Source organism: Geotrypetes seraphini, chromosome 7 (genome assembly GCF_902459505.1).
Source record: "Geotrypetes seraphini chromosome 7, aGeoSer1.1, whole genome shotgun sequence".
Classification (NCBI taxonomy): domain Eukaryota; kingdom Metazoa; phylum Chordata; class Amphibia; order Gymnophiona; family Dermophiidae; genus Geotrypetes; species Geotrypetes seraphini.
Window position 1 is genome coordinate 20,823,684 of NC_047090.1, and position 24,623 is coordinate 20,848,306.

At 43.1% G+C, this 24,623-nt stretch overlaps 1 protein-coding gene across 3 annotated transcripts in view; it reads left to right on the forward strand.

The window, feature by feature from the left end:
• Positions 1–24,623, forward strand: part of PARPBP (PARP1 binding protein) — a 64,626-nt gene that overhangs the window by 23,575 nt on the left and 16,428 nt on the right. For all 3 annotated transcript variants that reach the window (XM_033952074.1, XM_033952073.1, XM_033952075.1), the window contains exons 5-8: positions 7,299–7,469; positions 9,185–9,336; positions 14,027–14,210; positions 22,449–22,630. In XM_033952074.1, coding sequence (XP_033807965.1) covers positions 7,299–7,469; positions 9,185–9,336; positions 14,027–14,210; positions 22,449–22,630 — 689 coding nt within the window. The remainder of the gene's footprint in view (positions 1–7,298; positions 7,470–9,184; positions 9,337–14,026; positions 14,211–22,448; positions 22,631–24,623) is intronic.

Below are 24,623 nucleotides of genomic sequence, written 5' to 3' on the forward strand. Positions count from 1 at the left end.
CCGATCCAGGGCAAGCAGAGGCTTCCCTCATGTCTTAATAACAGACTATGGACTTACGCTCCTAATAATAATTGTTAATCATATTATAGCTACAATAAATAGTGCTTAGGAACTTCCCACCATGTTTAAAGTTTGTTTTTTGCTGCATTTCAAATATCCCTGACCTTAGACAGATATCCAAGTAATTGGGGCACATCCATGGGGTCTGAGGCATGTTCCCCTAATTTATTCCTGCATTAATAAGCTCTGTAGGGATCAAAAGCCAAGTCCTTAATGACATTTGTAGGAAACCCGAGCTTACAAATGTTACTTTTTCTCTCTGAAGGCTGCTTATTAATTGCTATGCCTCTCCAAATAGCTATTGAGTTAATCTTTTTTTTTAATCTGGTGACTTGATGACTGGATTTCTAAGGAAATAAAATGTTTTATGATAATTGCAGTATTTTGGATCTGTCTGTTATTATAGTTCCTTGGATTATATTACAGATAAGTATTCCACTGGTAACATGAACATACTCCTCCCAGCATTCTCAGGGGTGATTCTCGGGTCTACTCTGGTCCACTCAGGGCCTCTGTTCTTGCTTCACAAGGCCTCCCATCAGCTGTCTACCTGGTTCTGAGAAGGTCTTGTAGCTTCTCTGCATACTCCTCCCAGCATTGCCTGTAGTGATTCCAAAGTCCACCCTGATCCACTCAGGGCCTCCAGTCCTGCTGCTCAGTGTGCCTACTGACTTCCTGACAGTGCATAAAACATTCAATCTCTACAGGTTTTCTTTTCTTTTTTTCCAACTACCAATGATTCCAATATTCTTTCTCCTATTGATACTGACTTTTCCTGGTCTTTTTCCCATCTCAAACTGCTGCATTGCCCACTTTCTGCTTTTATCACCTCAACATTCTTTTGTCTTCTACCTTCTTCTCAGGTCTCAAACTTCAACATTTTCTTCCTTTAATTCAACCATTTCACTTCTGTCAGAGTGATTCTCATTCTCATGCCTGTCATTCCTCAGTAGTATAATGGGTACACCTCATGTCAAAACGATTGACAGCTGTCAGAGATAAGGATCAACCAATCAGCCTTCACTTCCGGGTTAAGCCCCACCTACTCCCCGCCAAACCACGCCCACTTTTTACCCACACCCCAACCACCCCACACCCACTTATCCCATAGCCCTGCCCAGGCCCCGCCTATACCATGTCCCCTCCCACCCATGCCCCGCCCATTCTCCGCCCATGCCCCATCCCCTCCCATTGGAATGAATGGTGGTAGCCCCGCCCCATAGGAATGAATGTTGGTGGCCCCGCCCCATGCCACCGGAAATGTACTTTCTGATGACATCACTGGAAATGGGAGTGCCTGCCCTACCGGAAATGTACATTCTGATGGTGCAGGTGGAAATAGGGTAAATGAAGCGCCGGAAATGCGCTTTTCTGACCACGTAGGCGGAAATGCATTTTCTGATGATTGTTACCAGAAACAGTCTTAGTCAAAACCCCCGGAAATGATGTGGCCAGAAAAAGAAGTTTAAAGACAGGTTTTAAGAGCTTATTGATAGAGCAGGTCACAAAACAAAAGACATTCACAAAATCTTTCCTGTTTTTTCAAAACAGACCAGTGCAGAAACAACTTAGAAAAGGCTGCATTTTTTTTTTTTTCTTTTCTGGTTTTAACACATTTTCAGTAGGAATTCAGAGTTAATGGTTAATGGGCCAGCTCCCCTATTGTCATGGTAACAGTTGATAAGCCCCTTGCAGCCCCCTGATAAAGCCAAGGGGGGAGAGGGGGAGGTGTGTTTAAGCATGTCTGAACATGTCCCAGCCCCCTGGTTTGTCTCTAACAACTGTCACCTAACAGGGGTCTGTTAAAAGGCAGAGTTTTAAGACCTTTTTCTTCCTGCTCATCCTGGACTTAAGGCGCCTGAACAAGTTTCTGGTACGGGAAAAGTTTTGGATGCTTTCCCTTCCGATCCTTTACCCCTTAATCAGCGAAGGCGATTGGCTCTGCTCCCTCGATCTGAAGGAGGCCTACACCCATGTTCCGGTGCACCCTGCTTGCCGCAGGTTCCTGCGCTTTCAGGTGGGGGACCTCCACCTGCAATATCGGGTCCTCCCCTTCGGCCTGTCCTCGTCCCCCCGAGTCTTCACGAAGTGCCTCGTAGTAGTCGCGGCTACCTTGCGCTCCCAGGGTCTGCAGGTATTCCCCTGCAGGTATACCTGGACGATTGGTTGATCAAAGCCTCGACCAGGGAGGGGATTATCTCAACGACCCAACAGACTATTACTGCGCTTCAGTGTCTGGGGTTCGAGATAAACTTCCCAAAATCCCAGCTATGCCCCTCTCAGTCCTTACAATTCATCGGGGCCATGCTGGACACGGTCCGTCTGCGTTCCTTCCTTCCTCCTCAGCGTCGGGAGGCGTTGGTAAATCTGAGCCGACAAGTCTCGAGATCGACTACCGTCTCGGTACGACAGATGATGACGCTCCTCGGCCATATGGCCTCCACAGTCCACGTTACCCCGCTTGCCCACCTCCATCTGCGGTTACCACAGTGGACCTTTGCATCACAATGGCGACAGGACCGGGACCCGATCTACCGCCACGTGACAGTGACTCCTTCCTTGCAAAGATCGCTCCGTTGGTGGGCCGACTCTTCGAATCTTTCCAAGGGTTTGCTCTTTCTCGCCCCGCCACACCACAAGGTCCTAACCACGGACTCGTCGGAGTACGCTTGGGGGGCTCATGTAGACGGTCTACACACGCAAGGCCTATGGACCACAGAGGACCGTCACTGCCACATCAACGTGCTGGAGCTTCGGGCCATTTATGTCGCCGCGGTGGCCTTTCAGCATCTGCTTCACGACCGGGTGGTTCTCGTCCGCACGGACAACCAGGTGGTGATGTACTACGTAAACAAGCAAGGAGGGACGGGGTCTTGGCCCCTCTGCCAGGAGGCCTTACGGCTCTGGGAGTGGGCGGTCTCCCAAAACATCTCCCTTCGAGCGGTTTACATCCAAGGGGAACAAAACTGCCTGGCGGACAGGCTCAGCCGCCTCCTCCAGCCACACGAGTGGTCCCTGCACTCTCAGGTGCTGCGACAGGTGTTCGACACGTGGGGGACTCCCCAGATAGACCTGTTCGCCTCCCCCGACAATCAAAAACTGCCTCTCTTCTGTTCAAGGATATACTCCCCGGACCGTCTCGAGGCCGATGCCTTCCTCCTAGATTGGGAGGGAAAGTTCCTCTATGCATTCCCGCCGTTTCCTCTGATTCCGAGGATGCTGGTCCATCTAAAATCTCTGAGGGCCACTCTGATCCTGATTGCTCCTCGATGGCCCCGCCAGCCTTGGTTCTCCCTGCTACTTCAACTCAGTGTCAGGGAACCTCTACTTCTGCCTGTCTTTCCCTCTCTACTATCTCAGAGTCGGGGTTCACTGTTACATCCCAATCATCAGTCTCTTTATCTGACTGCTTGGTTTCTTTCCCCTTGACTTCCTTCCCTGTATCTCAGTCGGTCAGGGAAGTGTTGGAGGCTTCTCGGAAGGTCTCGACTAGGCTCTGCTATTCTCAGAAGTGGACTAGATTCTCGTCCTGGTGCTCCTCTCACCGCCAGGACCCGGTGTCGGTCCCTGTGTCCTTGGTTCTGGAGTATTTACTCCATTTATCTCACTCTGGCCTGAAGACCAATTTCATTCGAGTCCATCTCAGCGCCATCACTGCCTTTCATCAGCCCCTGGAAGGGAAGGCTCTTTCACTCCATCCCTTAGTTTCCCGTTTCATGAAGGGGCTCCTGAATGTTCATCCTCCCCTCAAACCGCCTCCGGTGGTTTGGGATCTCAATGTGGTTCTAGCTCAACTGATGAAACCTCCATTTGAGCCTATGGATAAGTGTCATCTTAAGTTTCTCACTTGGAAAGTGATTTTCCTACTCGCCCTCACTTCTGCTCGGAGGGTTAGTGAGCTGCAGGCCTTGGTGGCGGACCCACCTTTCACGGTATTCCACCATGACAAGGTGGTCCTCCGCACTCACCCTAAGTTTTTGCCTAAGGTGGTGTCTGATTTTCATCTCAACCAATCCATTGTTCTACCTGTGTTCTTCCCCAAGCCCCACTCTCATCCCGGAGAGGTGGCGCTTCACACTCTCGACTGCAAGCGGGCGTTGGCCTTCTACCTCCAACGCACCCAGTTTCATCGGACGGCCCCCCAGTTGTTTCTGTCCTTCTACCCTAACAGGTTGGGGCACCCAGTTTCCAAGCGCACCCTGTCCAACTGGTTAGCTGCTTGTATTTCCTTCTGCTACGCTCAGGCTGGTCTCGCGCTGCACGGTCGAGTTACAGGACATAAGGTCCGAGCGATGGCAGCTTCGATAGCTTTCCTCAGGTCCACGCCTATCGAGGATATCTGCAAGGCTGCCACGTGGTCTTCGGTTCATACTTTCACCTCACACTACTGCCTGGATACACTATCCAGGAGCGATGGCCGGTTTGGCCAATCAGTCTTACGTAACCTATTTTCTTAAATTGCCAACCTCCCTCCATCCCTTATCAGTTAGCTTGGAGGTCACCCACATGTGAGAATATCATGCCTGCTTGTCCTGGGATAAAGCACAGTTACTTACCGTAACAGGTGTTATCCAGGGACAGCAGGCATATATTCTCACAACCCGCCCACCTCCCCGGGGTTGGCTTCTTAGCTAGATATGTGAACTAGAGACCACGAGGAGGGAATGCGCCCTCTAGTGGAGCAGGAGGCACACATGCGTGGTGCAGCCAGCAAGCTTGAATCTTCAATCAAGTTTGCTTGAAATGCTGTCCGCATCGGGGCTCCGTAGATCAGTGATTCCCAACCCTGTCCTGGAGGAACACCAGGCCAATCGGGTTTTCAGGCTAGCCCTAATGAATATGCATGAGAGAGATTTGCATATGATGGAAGTGATAGGCATGCAAATTTGCTTCATGCATATTCATTAGGGCTAGCCTGAAAACCCAATTGGCCTAGTGTTCCTCCAGGACAGGGTTGGGAACCACTGCCGTAGATGACGTCACCCACATGTGAGAATATATGCCTGCTGTCCCTGGATAACACCTGTTACGGTAAGTAACTGTGCTTTGCGGTTTAGTAAAAGGAGGCCATAGTGCAAAATATAGACAGCATATATAATTCCTTTCCTTTCCTTTCCTGTCCTGTCCTGTCCTGTCCTGTCCTGTCCTGTCCTGTCCTGTCCTGTCCTGTCCTGTCCTGTCCTGTCCTGTCCTGTATGGTTCTGCATACATTCAGTAGCACTATAGAAATGATAAGTAGTTATAGACTTTAGGGTGCTTTGTCATCTCTCTGCAATATGCATATCCTGACTCACATCGACGACAGCTGGTCAATACTGGACAAAGGCAACGACGCCCTACTAGTCCTACTTGACCTTAGCGCTGCCTTCGACACAGTTGACCATCACCTACTCACATCTAGGCTCCACGACCTCGGAATCAAAGACACAGCCCTCCAATGGATCACCTCCTTCCTGCACCAAAGGACCCAAACAGTCCTACTAGGGACACATAAATCTAACCCTAAGCCTATCAAATATGGCGTTCCTCAAGGCGCCCTTCTATCCCCCCCTTCTATTCAATCTCTACATCAAACCCGTCATCGATATAGCGCAAAAATATAAAATCAAAATCCACTCTTATGCAGATGACATCCAGCTGCTCCTCCCCTTAGGCGAAAATCGGCCATCCCAAATTGCTAACCTCGAACTCTGCCTCACTGACATGAAAACTTGGATGTCAAACAACAAGCTTCAACTTAACGCATCCAAAACCGAACTCCTATGGATCAGAAACAAAAACACCAAATACCTACGACCTACACTAACATGGGATTCCACTCGACTAACGGCAGCAGATCAAGTTCGCAGCCTGGGAGTAACCCTAGACGGACACCTATCCTTATCCAACCACATATCCCAAGTAGTCTCCACCTCCTTCTACTACCTTCGCCAACTGAAAAGGATCAAACCCTACATCTCCAAACCAGACCTCGCCCAACTCCTATACGCATATGTCCTCTCCAGAATGGATTATTGTAACTCGCTATTTAACGGACTAACCAAAAATAATATCAGACGCCTCCAACGGGTCCAAAATGCAGCCATCCGCCTCCTACACAACCTCAACTACCGCGATTCCATCTCCCCGGCACTCCATGCTGAACACTGGCTCCCAATTAGCCAACGCTGTACTTTCAAAGCCCTAACAATTGCCCACAAGAGAATCTACTCCACCACCCCCTCCTACATAAAATCCAAACTTCCCATCTACAACCCCACTCGCATCCTCCGCTCAAAGTCAGAGACACGCCTATGCGTCCCCCCCGGAAGATCCCTGCTCACAGAAACTGCCCACAAACGATCCTACAGCCACTTCATTCCACACCTCTGGAACCAACTTCCCCCCCAACTTAGACAACAGAACTCATTATTAGCATTCCGTAAATCGGTAAAGACCCTCCTCTTCAATTAAAGATCTCCTCTGTCTCTCCCCCCCTTAAGCCCCTCCCTCCACTCTCCTATCTCCTTCCCGAAACTCCAGTATGACCCTCTCTTACTCTATCCACGAAAAAGTTGCATCTATATGCTTATAACTTACCGTAAATTAAACTACGGTATTTCCCCCTCTCTCTCTCTGCTTAATCTCCCTGTATTCAATTCTCTCTAAAAACTATAAATCCAACCACTAAACCTGTTGTACTACTTATATGTCTAGTTACTCCGCACTGTGTATGTTCATTTGTAAACCGTTCTGAGCTATTGGGAGGACGGGATAAAAATCTAAATAAATAAAAAAAATAAATAAATAAATAAATGAAGTATATCATTATGTATATGGAGTTTGTTTAGACTAACTTAATTTTTTTTTTCCTGTTTAACATTTTTTATTAATTTTTTCATATACCAACAAGTGTATCATAAAAATTCATACAATTACCTTAAGTATACACTTGATATCTCCATAACATATCTTATATAATCCTTACTACAATTTTAGACATCATATAAAATTTAATAATTTTATCAACTATTATTCAATTATGAATCCCCTTCCCTCCCCTTATTTTGTTAGTTGCACACAATATAACAACTATTATGATAATTTATTTATATTTTATGATAAAGAGAATAAACCTACCCCCCCTCCTTTATCAAGTATCTTATTATGGGAAAAATTATATCAATCATTACAAAAATCTGTTAATGGTCCCCAAATTTTTTTTTTTTTTCCAAATATTAATTTACTTTTTCTTGCAGTTGTCGTTGGCTGTGAAGAGAATAATTTGCTCCTACTTAAAGCTGATGGTAAATTCCAAAAATGATCTCGCCTTAGCTTGTATCCTAAATATTCCTGATAGAGCTCTAGGGAGGGACGCTTTCACTGATCTGAAACATGCTTCTCGGAGCAAGCAGATGTCACTCTTTCTGGTAGGTAATACTGTATTAATAAGAAATTACCATATCTGACCTAGTTAATAGGTGAAAAAGCAACAAACAAAAGACTCTTGTGGAGAGTTGATGTTCAGATGTAGGCTTTATTAAAAATTCAGCTTTATAATCCACATAAAAGTATCCATTGTTAAGAACATAAGAATTGTCGCTGCTGGGTCAGACCAGTGGTCCATCATGCCCAGCAGTACGCTCATGCGGCGGCCCTCTGGTCAAAGACCAGCGCCCTAACTGAGACTAGCCCTACCTGAGTACATTCTGGTTCAGCAGGAACTTGTCTAACTTTGTCTTGAATCCCCGGAGGGATTTTTAACTTTTAACTTCAGAGAGTACCCTCTCATTCTCCCTACCTTAGAGAGGGTGAACAACCTGTCTTTATCTATTAAGTCTATTCCCTTCAGTATCTTAAATGTTTTGATCGTGTCACCTCTCAATCTCCTCAGTGAATTGGGTCCTAGATACTTTTATGTGGATTATAAAGTAGAATTTAAAAAAAAAAAAAAAAAAAATCTTTATTCGTTTTCATATCTTACAACAAGTGTATAATATTCAATCAAAATAAATTTTACAAATCACTTGACATTCTTACTTATAATCATCAAAGCAGAATTTTTAAGAAAGCCTACATCTGAACATCAACTCTCCTCAGAGTCTTTTGTTTTTTTGTGGACTTCTCTCTTGTGGAGCACCAGAGTCAATTTTTTGCTAGTTAATAGTTTCTCATGATTATGCTTGGGTGATCACTTCATTTATTAGTATTTGGTCAGAGAATTATTTTGGAAGAGCTATATTTGTAAAAAAAAAGTAGGAGCATCCCTGTTGTGTCAAAACAACAAACTAGGCTGGAGCTACTATGCTGCTATTGTGGCACACCTAATTTTTTTTTCCAAACTAATCTAGTTCATTTTTATCCAATGGATACCTGGCCATAGAAGTCGGTGGTCTTCCTTGAATCTTGAACATGGAATTCAGTTTCAACAAGGGATGTAGCCATATTGGTCTGGCAGAAAGCATAATTATTTGAAGATTAATATTCCAAACAAGTGGTTTTGTTAAGATAATATACTATCATATCTTAAGCTGTCATCCTAGTGCACACAGCACATTTTTTTGGATAAAAAGATTTGACCAGGACAAATAGACTACCAATACTGAATGAAAAAGAATTATTAAAATATTTTTGCATGATAATGTCAGCCATATTTAAAAATGTAGTCAGTTTATTATGCCGATTCATTAAACTCTTCTCAACTGATTCTGCAAAAACTTTCAGAATCCTCTTCCAAGGCTCGGTGCACTACAAGTCGCAAAGTAGGTTTGCTACTAAGTAGTTTACAATTCAAACAATACCAGCTCAAACTGACTGTTATGCATTTGTGTAGAGGGGCTGCACAACAGGAGAGATTTAAGTTTTATCCCATTCTTTAGTCATGTGATATTGAAGGCTTGGCTCAAAAGCGCTAACAGCTGTACCATGTATGTTTGCCAGTATCAGAGCCAAATTTTCTAAGTAGAGTAACAAGAACTGGTACTTTTTTTGCACTAAGTATATTTTGTATATGATGTTTACCCCCATAGTATGAATGTATCTCCATATGCATTTTTTTTGCTTCCCAGTGTTCCAGTATGTTCTCACTTTGCAGAAATCTTGTGGTTAGTAAAATTTAGTTTAATTTTAAGCTTTTATTTTAAAGGTGGCAACATCATTTATAAGAAGCCTAGAACTAGGAGGACAATGCTATGCACCTTCAGAGAGTGATCCTTTACGAAAACACACAAAGGGACTTTCAGACTTTGTGCATTTTATTGATAAACTGGATGAAATTTTAGAAATTCCAAATCCAAGGTAACTTTTTAAAATTTGTGTATTATTTTTGTAGCACTTATTCAATCAGCCAAATTCACGTATATTTAAGGTCTGGATTACCTGCATAACATAACATTTTTATATTCATTCCACAGTTACCTTGCAATTCAGTGCAGATTACAGAACAAACCTGGTCATATACCAGGCAGATATAACAAACACAAGAAAAGAAAAATCAATACCAAACAAATAACAGAATATGCCATCTTGCATCCTCCTTACTTGATCCTTGTCATTTCATTGAATCTATTCATACGGCATCTCAAAAACATGCAGTCATCTGTAGCTTGCTGCTGGCTAAGAAGAGGAGGATGAACCCGGAGGAGGTGAATAGTAGAAAATAACAGTGGAATAGATTGGGGCATTTTGCCTTTCCCAGTCATTCAGTAAGGCCCTTTACAATATCTTTTGCATAATTATGCTATAAGAGAACCTTAGTAATGTACTATCTGATTATGCATTTGTAATGTCATATTTATGATTGCATTTTGTAAACCGATTAGGTTTAAGCGGGTGAGAAATTTTTTTGAATAAATAAAATCTTTACTGAAGTGATGTACTAAAATGATCAGTAAACTCTTAGTGAAAATACCGTATTTTTCACTCCATAAGACGCACTTTTTCCACCCAAAAAGTGGGTGGAAAAAAGGGTGTATCCTATGGAGCGAATACCCAAACCACCCCCCGATTACTTTATTTTAATTTTGGTGCCTCCCTCGCTGGACGCGGCTGCCTGCCTGGTCAGCTGACGCGGCTGCCTCCTCTTCCCTTCTGTAGCTGCATAGTGGCATACAAGGCTGACTGCCTAGTCCTGCGCCGCTTCCGTTCTCGCGGGAAGTGGCGCGGGACCAGGCAAGCAGCCTTGTGCGCCGCTCTACCGCTACAGAAGGGAAGAGGAGGCAGCCGTGTCAGCCGACCAGGCAGGCAACCTTGCGCGCCACTGGAGAGGCAGCTGGAGACAGCGAGTCCTGCTTCCCAGACACTCCCTGTGGGCTGGGCGCGAGCACCAGCTATCGGATCCGGAAAGCGATGGGATTCCCGGCATGGTGATACAGCCCTGAAGAGAGCAAGTGGCTGCGGTAATAGTAGCAGCAGCGGCTGGTTCCGGCCTCCCGCTCTCCTCCCTATTTTCCCCCATGGCAGCGCTGGGTGGCACATCCGGGCCTCAGTTGCCTCCACCGCCGCTCCTCCGACTCCTTTCGCATTCGGGTGGGACATGGAGGAATGGGCCCGTCAAGCTGCGCCGGAGGAACTAAAGGTACGGGGAGAGGTCGGAGGGGGTACGGGGGTGTGTACCTGCCTGCCTGCCTGCCTGCCTGACTGCTTGCTTCAGGTGGGGGGGGTATGGGGGGGTGTGCCTTGCCTGCCTGTGTGTCTGTCTCAGGGTGGGGATGAGGAGTACAGGAGGAAGGAAATGACAATCCAGCATAAGAACCAGGGCAATCGGGGGAAGGGAAAGAGACGGATCATAGAAATGCTGAAGGAGGAGGGAGTATAGGGACAGGGACAAGGAATAATGCTGCACAGGGGAGGAATAAAGATCTAGAGATGTGATACTTAATGGAAGGGGGAGGAAACGAATAGTGAAGAAGAGAAGAAAGATTATGCACTTTGGGGGGCCCTGCCTGCCTGCTTGTTTGCTTGCCTCGGGGTGGAGTGTGGGGGCCCTGCCTGTCGCTAGGCCTGCCTGCCCTGTGCCCTGTCCCTGTCTACCACTAGACTACCAGAAGGGGGATAGAGTACAGAGCCTGGCAGGGAGAATTTGGTTCAGATTGGGTTTTTTCTTGTTTTCCTCCTCTAAATTTAGGGTGCGTCTTATGGTCAGGTGCATCTTATGGAGCGAAAAATACGGTACACTTCCATCATGGCCATGAATTGGTCTTCAGACTTTAGTGAGTGCCGGCTGCATTTTTTTTTCTCCCCCATCAATATGTGTGGAGCTTGGGGGTCTGAGGACTCAGGCCAGAATTCAGTCTGACTGATAGCCCAAAAATACAGGCATCTGGACCTTGGCATGTTTGTCTAAGTCAGAAGTCTTCTTGGTTTGTTAGCTGAACTGGCAGCTCAACAGTTGCCAGCATCAGCAAAGCACAGTGAGTATTTGCTATTGCAGCCTATGGGAGAAATCAGGGAGTCTGAAAATTGACTTTTGGGGGTTTCTGGGGCCAGGAGTTAGGTCCCTCACCTCCAAAATCCCCTTCTGAATTTTTTTTAATGTTAATATTGATTCCCTGGGCCATTTTTTGTGTGAAATCGCTGCCATGGTGGCCATCTTAGATTTCTCAGTCCATCTCAATCTGCCTCAAAAACATCTCAGTTTTAATTAAAATCATTAGAAATTGACTCCTCAGGCCAAATTTGTGCTATATTGCTAACTGAGGAGCATCCATGTTCATGTGCTGCAGGGCACGTGAGGTGGGGGGGGGAGCCTCAGGCATAGACTTCTCTGATCCCTCTAGGCAATTGAGTCACAGGTTGCTTGGTTTGTGAGTCAAAAGACCCACCCAGAGTCCTCAAACAGTGACATGGTGGCTACAGTGAAGCATTGCTGCGCAGATGCCCCTAGGCCTAAGAGGATCACAGGGAGTCCCTGTAGAGGTCCTCGGGGCATCCTGTACAGGGCTTTACCCCTGATTTTCTGCCTATTCTGCTTGCAAGCATCAGCTTAACATTCTGATGTGTAGTGCATACACAAACTCAGATGACCATTTTGGTCTTAATTCACAGAATTTTGCGAAACTCAACTCTGGGCCATTTTATTGTGATATTCAACAAACATCTTTTTCAGATTGCTTAGCAGCAACCTCTTTTGCTTTTGAACTTTTTCCCCATCAACTCTGATTGAAATATAGTCCTTTTTTTCCAAGGCACAGCCTACTGTACTCATCAACTTCATAAAAGTTGGACATCTTTTTTGTCACATCATCTGAAAGTGTTTTACCTTTCTTTTTACTTGGCATTGCTTGTCTAACCATTCTTGTTGAAATGCCGAATTCAGAAGATGATTTTTCAACAGACCAGCTCTTTGGAGTACCCTTCATGGGTACTGCTTTGGTACGTCCCATTCATAAGGACTATACCAGTCTACCAAGCGATACAGAAGGAGAAATTAGGTTCTTACCAGCTAATTTTCTTTCTGTTAGCTTGTAGACTGGTATAGTACCCCACCCTATCTGTCTTTGTGCGGTGTTTGCGGGTTTTTACTCGCATGCAGATTTTGAATTTTTCTGCGGGTTCTAGTATTTTTCTAGGGCCGGGGAGAATTAAGAACAGCGGCGATAGCTCATCTAGCTTAGCTGGTGAGCTGTGGGAATGTTTTACTTCCAGAATAAAGTTCTATACATGTTCCAACAGTTGTTTAAAAGATGTTTGTTGTTTTCTTACACTTCGGATTGGAGTGTCATTTACTGTTTTTCAGTTAAGAAATTTCCTAGGTTCTGCTTGGCTATTCAGCAAACTGGAGTAGCAAAAGGAACATGCTATACTGATATACAAGTTTGATCTCAGTCTCCACCTGCTGGTAGCAGTGAGGCATATTACCGATTCATAAGGACTATACCAGACTACAAGCTAACAGAAAGAAAATTAGCAGGTAAGAACCTAATTTCTCCTTTGCCCTTGTACAAAGCTAGATCCCCTAACAATAGTTTTGCAAAGTTACTACTAGTGTTCACTGGAACCATTTGACTGTGGTACAGGAAAAGGAGCAGGAGCAGCTACCCTGACCCCAAGACATGCCTGAGGTGGAAAACAGTACTTCAACTTGGCTCTTAAGTTGCCCAGTGCTCCTGAGCCACAAAAATAACGATGCTTCCAAGCTTGATCATAGCAGTGTTCTTATACTGCAGATTAGTTACTTTTGTGATAAAATTAGGTGCAGTAAAAGCCTAATTTTAATGCACCTTAACTAATCCCCTTACTGTGGAGTTTTTGCTGGTTTTTCAAAGCAAAAGTGTGCATGTACTCTTTTTTTTTTTTTTTTGATTTATTACCCTCTTAAGTATGACTCACTTGAAGCTTTTTGTTATAGTTAAATGTTAATTTGCTGCTGTTTTAAGAAGAATGAGCTAATGTATTCTATTTATGCTTATTGGTCTTAAATTTTTTTTTCCTACATAATTGTCAAAGTGTCATAAAATGTAGCTTAGTTTTTCCCATCGGGATGTTGAGCAAATGAAGAAATGCTGACCTTACCATAATATAGTTTTGACATATTCTTTCCTGTTTTTGGACTAGACTTTAGGAGTCTGTTTTTTAAAATAGTTTATTAAGTATTTGAATATTAGCCATATCCTTTCTTCATATTTTTTTTCCTAAAGACCATTTTAATCTCTTTCCATTTACTTTGGTTATCCCTTTTCCTGTTATAATCTGTTAGATAAATTATGTATCATTGTATCTGGTGTTCTATTTTGACTGTTTCTACTATGACTTAAAACTGAATTGTTAACATTTGAAAAGAGGGAAATATATAAACATATACTGAGCAATGCCAGCTTTTCTTACAGAGTGAAAGGAGTTATTTCTATAACTTAGGTGAAAGAAGCTTTCCCTCCAGCACTCTGAGTGGGGAAAAACACCTTTATTTAATGAGTAACCAGTATGTGATAATCTTTTGTGTATGTATTAGTAGTCGAAAGTGGAGATGACAGTATGCCTGTTTTTGTAGTATCTCAGCAGGCCGGATTCTTTCTTCAATCAAGATGCGTTTGATGAAAGGCCGAAGCAGTGGGGATCCATTTTGTCTGGCAGCAGTGGACGTTATTCAAGATCTGGAGGAGAGGATTAATAATATAATTCATTTTCAGCAGGAAGCTGTCAATGCAAGCTCCACTGGTATTAGCCCAGCCCGGGTAATGTGTGTGCTTTGTTCTTTTTGTATTTACTATTAGAAGAATGACTTAAGTATCACTTAATGTCTTTTTTTTTTTTTTTTAGATAAATTGAAATGTAGCCATGCTTTACAGAATACCAGCTTAGCGAGCTTCTTACGCCTAATATTGTACATGAGCACTTATGCCAGCCAAAAGCTGGTGTAAAGGCTTATGCCCAAGTGATGACAATTAAGTGTGCAAATGCTTATATTCTATAACATTGTGCTTAATTTCAGAGAACTCCATACCCTGTCCATGACCATGTGCCCTTTAAAGTTCTATGCTATGAAATTTAGGTGAAGACAAAAAAAAACACAGAGATGGCTAAGATTTTCAAGCTGGCAATTCTGGTGCAAAGGATACAAGAATCTTGACAAGTGGGTTATGCATCCTCACCTGCAAGTTTGTGAGAAGGAGCTTAAATTTCCTTCGTCTCCACACGCGAGTTGGAAGGTAATTTTCAGATCTGCTCTGAAATCATTTTTATTATTTTCAGATATTATATCCAGATAGTGAGGTTTTCTGTGCTGCAGAGGTTCCCAGTGTTCCTGGGACAGCTCTGAGAGCAAGAAGACACAGACTCTCTGGATTGAGTCTATAGCTAGCAGGACAACCCTTAGGGGAACCTGTCTAGCCAGCCTGCACTAACAATTTGGAGGCTCGGGACCGTTCTCCTCATAGTAGAGCTCAGTCGTGGTTATCCAGAGCTTGATCACAGTCTTTGTGGCCCTGTACCGGTTCTGAAGGCTTTATTGGGTGCTGGCTGCATTTCTCTCCCCTCCCCCTTCCCCCCCATCAATGTGCATGTAGCTAGGGTTTTTGAGGTCTCGGTTACATTGGTTTGACTGGCAGCCCAAAGATTCAAGCTTTTGGAGCCACTTATATGCTTGTCTAAGGCAGAAGTCTTCTCTGTAGTTCAGCTGGACTCCCAGTTAAAGCAGTCCCAGCACCAGCAGTAACTGTGAGCGCAGGCTATTATAGCCTATGGGAGTCATCGGGGGTGGTTTTAAATTGTATTTTTGAGGGTCTGTGGGGTTTCCTTTAAGGTCCCCCATCTCTAAAATAAATTCTTCCCTGAGTTTTTTTCAATTGTAATTTTGTTCTGGGCTATTTTTGACATTAGAACATTGCTGAGGTGGCCATCTTGGATTTTTCATTCCAACTCGATCTGCCTCCTGCCTCAAAAATACCTCGATTTGGTTCAAAATTGATACAGATGGACTCCTCAGGCTGTTTTACCCCTATATCTTGCCAGATTAGTGCTGTGGAACATGTGAGGGGGTGGGGGTGGGAACCATGGGCTTAGCCTCCTCTGATTCCTCCAGGGCCATGGATTCGCAGGTGGCTTGGTCTGTGATTCAAAAATCCTTCCCAGAGCCTAGAAGTAGTGACTTGGCATCTGTAGTGAAATGCTATTGTGCAAACGCCCCTGGGCTCTCGAGCAAATGGGCAATCCCTGCAGGGGTCCTTGGAGGGATTTACCCCTGATTTTGTGAGTTTGATGTTTTAAGTCTACCTAAATTATGGGAGTCTGTGAACACCATTTGAGAGCATGCCAGGGCTTGCGCAGGAGGTTGTATCTTCAAAGAGCTTAGTTCCCCCTTCGCAGTGTCATACACACAATCCAGAGGTTCAGTAGGAAAAAGACTGGGAAGATTGGGGTTCGGATTCGATTCCTTTGATGCCCAAAAATAAATCTTTAGTGTTGGAGGATTCAGGATCTCAGGTGGAAGGCACCAGTCAGGAGGTTGTGGCAGTCCTGGTTCAGGGGGAGGACCCTACAGTGCGCCGCCTTTTTAAACTGTGGATTTGCTGGAGATTATTATTATTATGTTTTGTTACTTTATATTTATTGAGTTTAAATTTTATTATAACAACAATCATAATGAAATAAAACAGTGTCCACCATACAGTAAATCACATAAAGCAATATAGGAAAATTAAACATTCTTTCTACTGTTAATTAGTCCACAATCATTGAGGGAGGAGTATCACAAATCAGAGACTATTTAATCTAACATTATTATAAGAAACATTTTAAGCAGGCTGAAGTGGACCCAATTTACTAACTAGGAACATTATCTTGGTTACAAATGGGGGTACTTGCAGTCGTCACCTCCTTATCCAATATAATCCTCGATAACTGTGCAGATTCCAAAAAAGTATATTTAGCTCCCCTAAAATTAACTAAACATTTACATGGGTAACGCAATATAAATGTAGCTCCAATTTTTAACACTTGTGGTCTCAAGAGTATAAACTGTTTTTCTTTTTTTCTGAGTTATCCTAGAAACATCTGGATACATTCTTATTTTTTGATTCAGAAACAAAACATCTTTATATTTAAAAAACAACTTCAAAAGCCATTCTCTATCTGAATCTAATGCTAATTGAACAAAAAGTGTAGCAACCGTTAATTCCTCTGATTCTGACTTCTCTAATAGATTTGTTAAGTCCAATACATCTATTACTGGTTCTTGATTATCCTCCGGGGTCTTCTTCTTTCCCAAGGAAATATAATACATTTTTGAAATTGGTGGAAAAGAACTTTGTGGGACTTTTAGAATCTCCGAAAGGTACCATTTAAACATATCAAGAGCTGTAGTGGAAATTAATTTAGGAAAGTTAATCAGTCTCAGATTTTGTCTCCTCGTTACATTCTCAAGAACCTCCATTTTAAAGTTAATATCATTATCCCTCATAAGGAGCTGATTTTGTGCTCCCAATATTTAATAATAATAATAATAACAGCTTATATACCGCAATACCGTGAAGTTCTATGCGGTTTACAAAGATTAAGCAAAGGTACAAATTGATTGACTTTAAGAGGGGAGGAAGAAAGAGGGTTAATAGGACAGGAAATCCATTTTTGAGGAGAGAGTGATCAATAGAACAAGTTAATCGCTATAGAGGAGAGAGAGAAGAGAGGATCAGTTGTCTAGATACTTTAGGAACAGGTGTGTTTTCAGACGTTTCCTAAATTCCTCATAAGTAGTGGGCGAAAGCAATTGTTCTAGGTTTTTATCCCAGGATGCTGCTTGGTGCGAGAGAAGATGTTCATGGTGTTTTTTCAGTTTACAACCTCTCACTGGGGGAGAAACGAAGTTGGAATGTTCTCTTGTGTTTGTTGGCTGAGAAGACGAAAAGGTCAGTTATATATTTAGGGGCAAGTCCATGTAGTGCTTTGAAGCAGAAGCAGGCAAATTTAAACTTTACGCGCGCCTCCATTGGCAGCCAATGCAGCTGTTGGTAGTAGGGTGTCACGTGGTCAAACTTCCTCAGTCCAAAGATCAGTTTGACCGCTGCATTTTGCATCAATTGTAAACGCTGCATGTTCTTTTGGGAAATTGCTAAATAGGCGATGTTACAGTAGTCAAGTAGACTCAGTACGAGGGATTGGACTAGGGTTCTGAATGCCGCTGTATCGAAATAAGCTTTAATGGATCTGAGTTTCCAGAGAGTGAAAAATCCCTTTCTGATCAAGGAGTCCACCTGGTCTCTCATGGTTAGGCACTGATCCAAAGTTACAACTAGTATCTTTATGGTAGGTTGGATAGGGTAATTAAGATTATTGATACATAGTGGTGATTTGGTGTCAGGCGGATGTGGCGAAGCAACGAAGAAAGTTGTCTTTTCTGAATTAAGTTTGAGCCTAAAGGTTGTCATCCAGTGCTCCATCACGTTTATGGCTTCTGAAGCTTTAGGAATAGTTTCAGAGATAGAATTAATGAATGGGATGATGATCGTAAAATCATCTGCATAACTAAATAGTTTTATCCCTAATTGGGTTAGCTGCGTGCCTAGTGAGGACATATAGACGTTGAAGAGCAATGGAGATAGCGGAGACCCTTGTGGCACACCAGATGGATTGCTCCAGGTATCTGAAAGTTCATAATTAAAATGTACTTAATAAGTGTGGGACATAAGGAAGCCACGGAACCAATTCAGCACCTCGTCCCTGATACCAATGGCATCTAGGCATTGCAGCAGTTTTCCGTGGTCTACTAGATCAAAGGCAGAACTCATGTCGAATTGCATAACCAGGGCATTAAGGCCCTTACTAAACAGTAGGCGCAAATTGTCTAAAATAGCCGCAATTACTGTCTCAGTACTGAATAACGGTCTAAAACCGGATTGAGTTTCATATAGGAGAGAGAACTGATCCAGATAATCCATCAGTTGGGTGTGTACCAATCCCTCCATAATTTTTACAATAAACGGAATGGATGCTACTGGTCTGTAGTTGGATATTATAACTGAAGATTCTTTTTGATTTTTTAGAATTGGGGTTATTATTATGTGACCATTATTAGAGAGGAACTTCCCAGTTTTAGGTTATGAGCCAAATAGTGCATCAACGATAGTTTAAATACTAAAGGTGCCGCTTTCATGATTTCTGGGGGGCATGAGTCCAGAACGCAATAGGATTTAGAGTATTTGTTATATAGTCTGTTGTAATTGTTCCACTCTAAATCTTGAAAGGAGCTCCAGATCATGTCTGCCGGTGTATCATTTCCTTGGGTGATAGGTATCGGATGATCACTAGGGTCGTTTGTTGAACAATGAATTCTAAGGTTTTTAATTTTCGAATCAAAGTGTAGTGCTAAGTCATTTGCAGAGGGTAACTTAGAGTTGTGTGTGGGTGTGGTGTAGCGAGCGGTGTCAAATAAATTTGTGATCAGGTTGAATAGCTCTTTTGTATTGATTCCTTGTGAACCATTATAAGATGAGTTGATTTTAATTGAGTAGAATGCTTTACGTTTGTCTTTTATCATTTGTTTGTAGATTTTTATGTTAGCTCTCCATTTCCAATTTTTTTCCTGCTGAAATGATTTTTTCTCAACATTCACAATAGCTTCCAATTTTCTTTCTTGTTCTAATGATTTTTCCTCCAATTTGCCCACTTTTTTTTTTTTTTTTTTGCAATATTAAGGTCTCAGAAAGTATCCCTGCACAATGAGTAGAGAGAGCTTGCAATTGATTTCCCAGGGAAGACTGTAATATTGAAATTGCCTCCCAAATAGAGTTTAAATCCACCACTGAAGGTTTTTCTAGAGGAGCTAGGCATTTAAGGTTTAATTCTTTAAGCTGCTCAGTACCTGTTTGCAAATTCAAACATAATGGTGATTCTTGCCGTTCCTCTACATTCCCCAAGACTTCCTGCGATTGCAGTTGCGTTGGAAAAGCAATAGAAACTCTCCGGGCTGCCAGTTCTTCATTTTCCTCCTCCTCGCAGCTCCCGGAAGTCACCGCCACACTCTCCTCTCCCTGCAAACCCAGTCAAGGGAGTGGCTGTGCCACCGTGTCTCGTTCCTCTGGAGAGAAGCTGGCCGCCTCAAAAGAGATGGAAGGGCTCTCCGAAATGCCCTCACCTCGCGCGGAGGACTCTCTCTCCAGTTCTCCTTGGGCCCGACGTTCAACGAACGCATCCATAGGGCCAGGCAACTGCTGTGACCCGGGTTTGACAGGAAAACCCCTGGTCTTGGACTTACGCTTCACCATATTGAAAATAAGGCTCAGAAGCGTTCAGCCTAACAACTTCAGTCCGCCATCTTTGGTAAGCTTCTTGCTGGAGATTATTACAGAATCATTGCAGGAACTAAAGCTAGGATCCTGGAAACTCCATGTTCTGTCATGAGCAGTTCTAAGGATTAGGTCCCATTCTTTCCCTCGCATCCTTATATTACCACAATGCTGGTGAAGCATTGAGAAGCCCGGAGGGGCCCTTGCGATTTGACAAGGCCTTGACAAAAAATTTATCCAATGGTTCCTGAGTTTTAGCAGATGTTTGTCCAGCCTAAGGTGGATTCCTTGATAGTGCAGTTACCAAGAGGACTTTGCTCCTCACTGAAGGGGGAGTGATTAAAGGATGTACAGGATCGCAGGGTGGATTTAGTCCTCAAAAGGCAGTTTGAGGCCTTGGCTTTCTGACTGAAGGTGGCAGCAGGGCTTCCTATGTTACATGTGCCTGCCATTGGAATGGGATGATTCTTTGCAGGACGTTTCATCGCAACTGTGATGAATCATCCCATTCCGTTCTAGCTTTAGCTTTCTTTCTGCTTCAGTCCCTTAGCTGGAGTCCTCTTCCGGCCCCAGATTGCCCTCCAAGCATCAGTCCCTTTCCTGCTTTGACCTTCTTCTAGCCCTAGACACTTCCCCCTCCCCCTTCCCACCAAATTCCAGCTCTCCTCCAGCATTTGCTGCTTTCCAGACCCTCAAACTTTTGTCTTCACCAGTGGCATGGTGAGTGGAGGCAGACTGCTAAGTTACCATCACGGGGGCCACCGGCACCTCGCCTCCTTTCTGCCCTTACCTGCAAATCTTTTGAAATGTTCGCTGGTGCGAGCAGCATCTTCCACCTGCTGCTCGCACCGGCCTTGGCTCCATTTTGACGTCACTTCACGGGCACAGGACTGGGACGACGTCAGAAAGGAGCCGAGACTGGTGCAAGCAGCAGATGGAAGATGTTGCTCACGCCGGTGAACATTTCAAGAGGTATGCAGGGGGCGGGGAGGGCTTTCAAGTGGCAGGGAAGAGCAGGGAGGCACACGGCGCAGTGATGCAGTTCACCACCTCTCTTCACTCTTGCTGCTCTATTCTGTGACCCTGTAAGCTAGGGAGGACAGGGGGGAGGGGTATTAATTTGTGGGGGTATGGAGGGGTTTCTTCCTCCCCCAAACGCTGAATCAGATCCTGATTTGATTCACTGCAGCCAGTTCATTGTGCAGAAATGGCTGTAGTGAATTGTCCTAGACCCCCTGCCATACCAGATTATGTCAGATTCCTTCATTGGATGATGATGTTTATTCCCTGTTATTAATTGCCGTGGTGGATTATGTGGCAGATGCCCTATAGGACATTTTTGAGTCTTGAGCAAGGTTTCTGCATCCTCAATTTCCACCTGCAAAATGCTGTGGTTAGGCAGTGGGCTGGAGATTCAGCTTCCAAGGCCACTTTGTTTAGACTACCTTTAAAGGGACAAATGCTCTTCGGCAAAGGATTGGATGATTCAGTGTGTCAAATTGTCGACCTAAGTCTTTGCCAGACCTCAGACCTCGAGAGGGTCAGGTCATGGTAATATTAAGGTTTCTTGGAGATTTCGTCAGCCCTTGGCTATCATCAGCCCTTGGTTATCATCTGTTCAGAGATTGTATTACGCCTCATGGCAGAGCTATGGAAGTTCCAGTTGGGCTCAGTCCACTGGTTCCCACCCAGCAGCAGCATCCAAAAAGGCCCAATAATGCCAGGTCTGTAGCTGCACCTCCACTGGGTATTAGAGTGGAAATGGACACCGCTTTCGGGTCCAAGTTGCTAACAACAGACTCATCTATATATGGTATGTGCCATTTGTCAAGACTCCTGTACCCTTTACACCAGAAGGAAAGATTAGGTTCTTACCTTGATAACCTTCTTTCTGGATTGCACTCAGGTAGATGGTTTGATAGTTCCCACCTTGGTCTCACATGTTTTGTATTAAGTTAGTACACTGTTTTATATTGAAGCTGATTTGATTCTCAACACTATTTAAAGAACAGAATTGGATATGTTGGGGAAGAATCCCCATACCCCTCCTATTTATTTATCCTGTTATAGTGCTTTGGTACAAACTGAGGAGGAGCTGGAGTGCAGCCCAGAGTAGGAGGTGAAGAAAATTTAACTCCTCTTACATAAACATGCAGGTGGGGATACATAACCCACTTATCAAGACTCCTTTAACCTTCTACCAGAAAGATTATTGAGGTAAGAACCTAATCTTCCCTTAAACTTTAATCAAAGTCTGATATAGATATATATAAGTGGTGTATAAAAACTAAAATAAATTAAAAACATAAATATATCACATTGAGAAGGGAACATGACATGGTCCATGTTTCTGCAAACTACTTGCATCAGCGGTTCAACAAAATCTTATCAGTGACATGACCTTGTATACCTGACCTTGTAACTTGTTTTGTATTCCTGTTTGGAAAGATGAGTAACTAAATCTTAAAAACCTAAATTAGTTCTACAAAACTTGAATTTTTTGGAGGCTGGCATATAGTGATATCCCAGTTTAAATCTTTTCTTCAGAATGATTTGAGACTGCAGTTCTCACTAGAGTTATGACATGTTATATGAGTTTTGGAGACTACATTGGAAAAAGATTGATCTAGTACATTGATGTTATTATTATTTGGCAGGATTGTTCTATATAAATGGAATATATTTAATTTTCAGCCAAAATTACATGCCATAAACCATGGCACAGCGTCTTGTGGTAGAGAGACTGTTAAGGCATTAATCGTTCTTCTAGATGAAGAAGCTGCCAGTCATCCAAACTCAAATAAAGCAGAAGTTCTGTGCAGTGATGAAGAAAATGAAGCTTCATCTGGAGTCCCTTCCATGCTGATGCTCTTCAGGTATAGAATGCTTTTCAAAAAGAAGTTTTATAAATTGGCAAGGATAAATTTGAGCATATGCTCACTTGAATGGCTGATTTTACCACAATCAGTATGATTTCACCATAAATATAAAGTAGGAAACAGGAGGTAATAATGCCTTTTTATAAGATTCTGGTGATCCAGTCTGAACAAAACACTGCAGATCACAGTGATGAAAATATAAACAATATTTATTAAACACTCCTGTTAGGGCTATTAGAAGTGTTTTAATAAATATTGTTTATATTTTCATCACTGTAATCTGCTGTGTTTTTGTTCAGACTGGATCTTACAGATTTTGCAGATTGGTTGCCTGTTTGTTTTTTTTTTAGATTCTGGTGATACCTTATTTAGAATATTATATGCAGTTCTGGAGACTGCACCTTTAAAAAGATATAAACAGGATGGAGTCGGTCTAAAGCAGTGGTCTCCAACTCGCAGCCCGCCAGGTACTATTTTGAGGCCCTCGGTATGTTTATCATAATCACAAAAGTAAAATAAAATAGTTTCTTGATCATATGTTTATTTAGCTATAAATTACAATATTATTATTATTAAGACTTAGCCAAAAGGAAAGATTTATTTTTTTTTTAAATATATTTATTTATTTAATTTTCTATACCATTCTCCCAAGGGAGCTCAGAACGGTTTATATGAATTTATTCACTTTATAAACTAAAGAGTTTTACCTCATGCAAAATTGTCATTTCTTTAATAAGACATTAACTATTTTTTCTGAGGCCCTCCAAGTAACTTCAAATCCAAAATGTGGCCCTGCAATGGGTTTGAGTTTGAGACCACTGGTCTAAAGGGTGGCTATTAAAATGGCCAATGGTTTTTATCATAAAGCATATAGGGACATATTTAAAGATATCAATATCAACTTTGGAAGATTTAAGATTTTTTTTAAAGATTTTAATACATTTATATGCCACCACTCTTATCTTATATTCGCAGTGGTTTACAAAACCTGAAAAGAAGAAAGGTGGGAGAGGGGAGACATAATAGAGATGTTTAAATACCTCTGTTGTATAAATGAACAGGAGGAGAGGAAGCTCTGAAATGTGGCGGCATAGGATGAAGGTGAAAGGGGACAGTCTCCGGAATAAACTAAGGAAGTTCTCCTTCACAGAAAAGGGTCTCCTTCATTTTTCTGTGTTTTTAGATTTCCATATTGAATATGCATGAGATCTGCTTCAATTGTATGCAATTTTATGCATATTCATTGTGGAAATCTTGAAAACCTGACTGGGTTATAGCCCTTGAGGACTGTAGTTGCCCACCCTTAGGTTTAGATTCATTCTTGCCACTTTGGGGAAACAGGCTGTCATCTATGTCATGGTGAAAACCAATGGAGAGGGGGAAAATGACAGCTGCCACCCCATACATATCATTTAACATGTTTTTTCCCATGAAATATAGTTTGAATTCCTTAAATATTTTGGTGGCTTTTTCCTAAAGTGCTTTTATACTACCAATATTTTCTGAAGGCAAGACCTCCAGAACTAGGTAAAGTACTTGAGGTAGGAGTGTTTGAAGTGACCAAAGCTCCAAAGTAAGACTTTCCCTGACTCAGGAGAATTCAGGTGGGGGAGGAGAAACACAAGGGGGAATTCCTGAAACACCTGACATCTGATGGCTAAAGGAGGTTGGGTTAATCAGGGCATGCCCTTAGAAGCCATGATCTTAAATTCAGCTCAGAGGATTCAGGAGAGGAGGAATTAGCCAGCACACCTGGCTCCTTCGTCCCTCCTGATGTAGCAATTGAAGAGCTACCAGAGGAAACTATGCCGGTTTCTGACCTGAACTTCCAAGGGGAGCCAATGCATCAGGAACTTAGTGAATGGAAGGCTGAAATGGGGCCAGAACTCAGGAGTGAGCAGTGCAGGATGAAACTTAAATTGTGTTTTCTTCTGCTAATTTTTTTCCCCTCTGCTCCACCATGTTGGCTGGACCGCAGAGAATGTTAGGC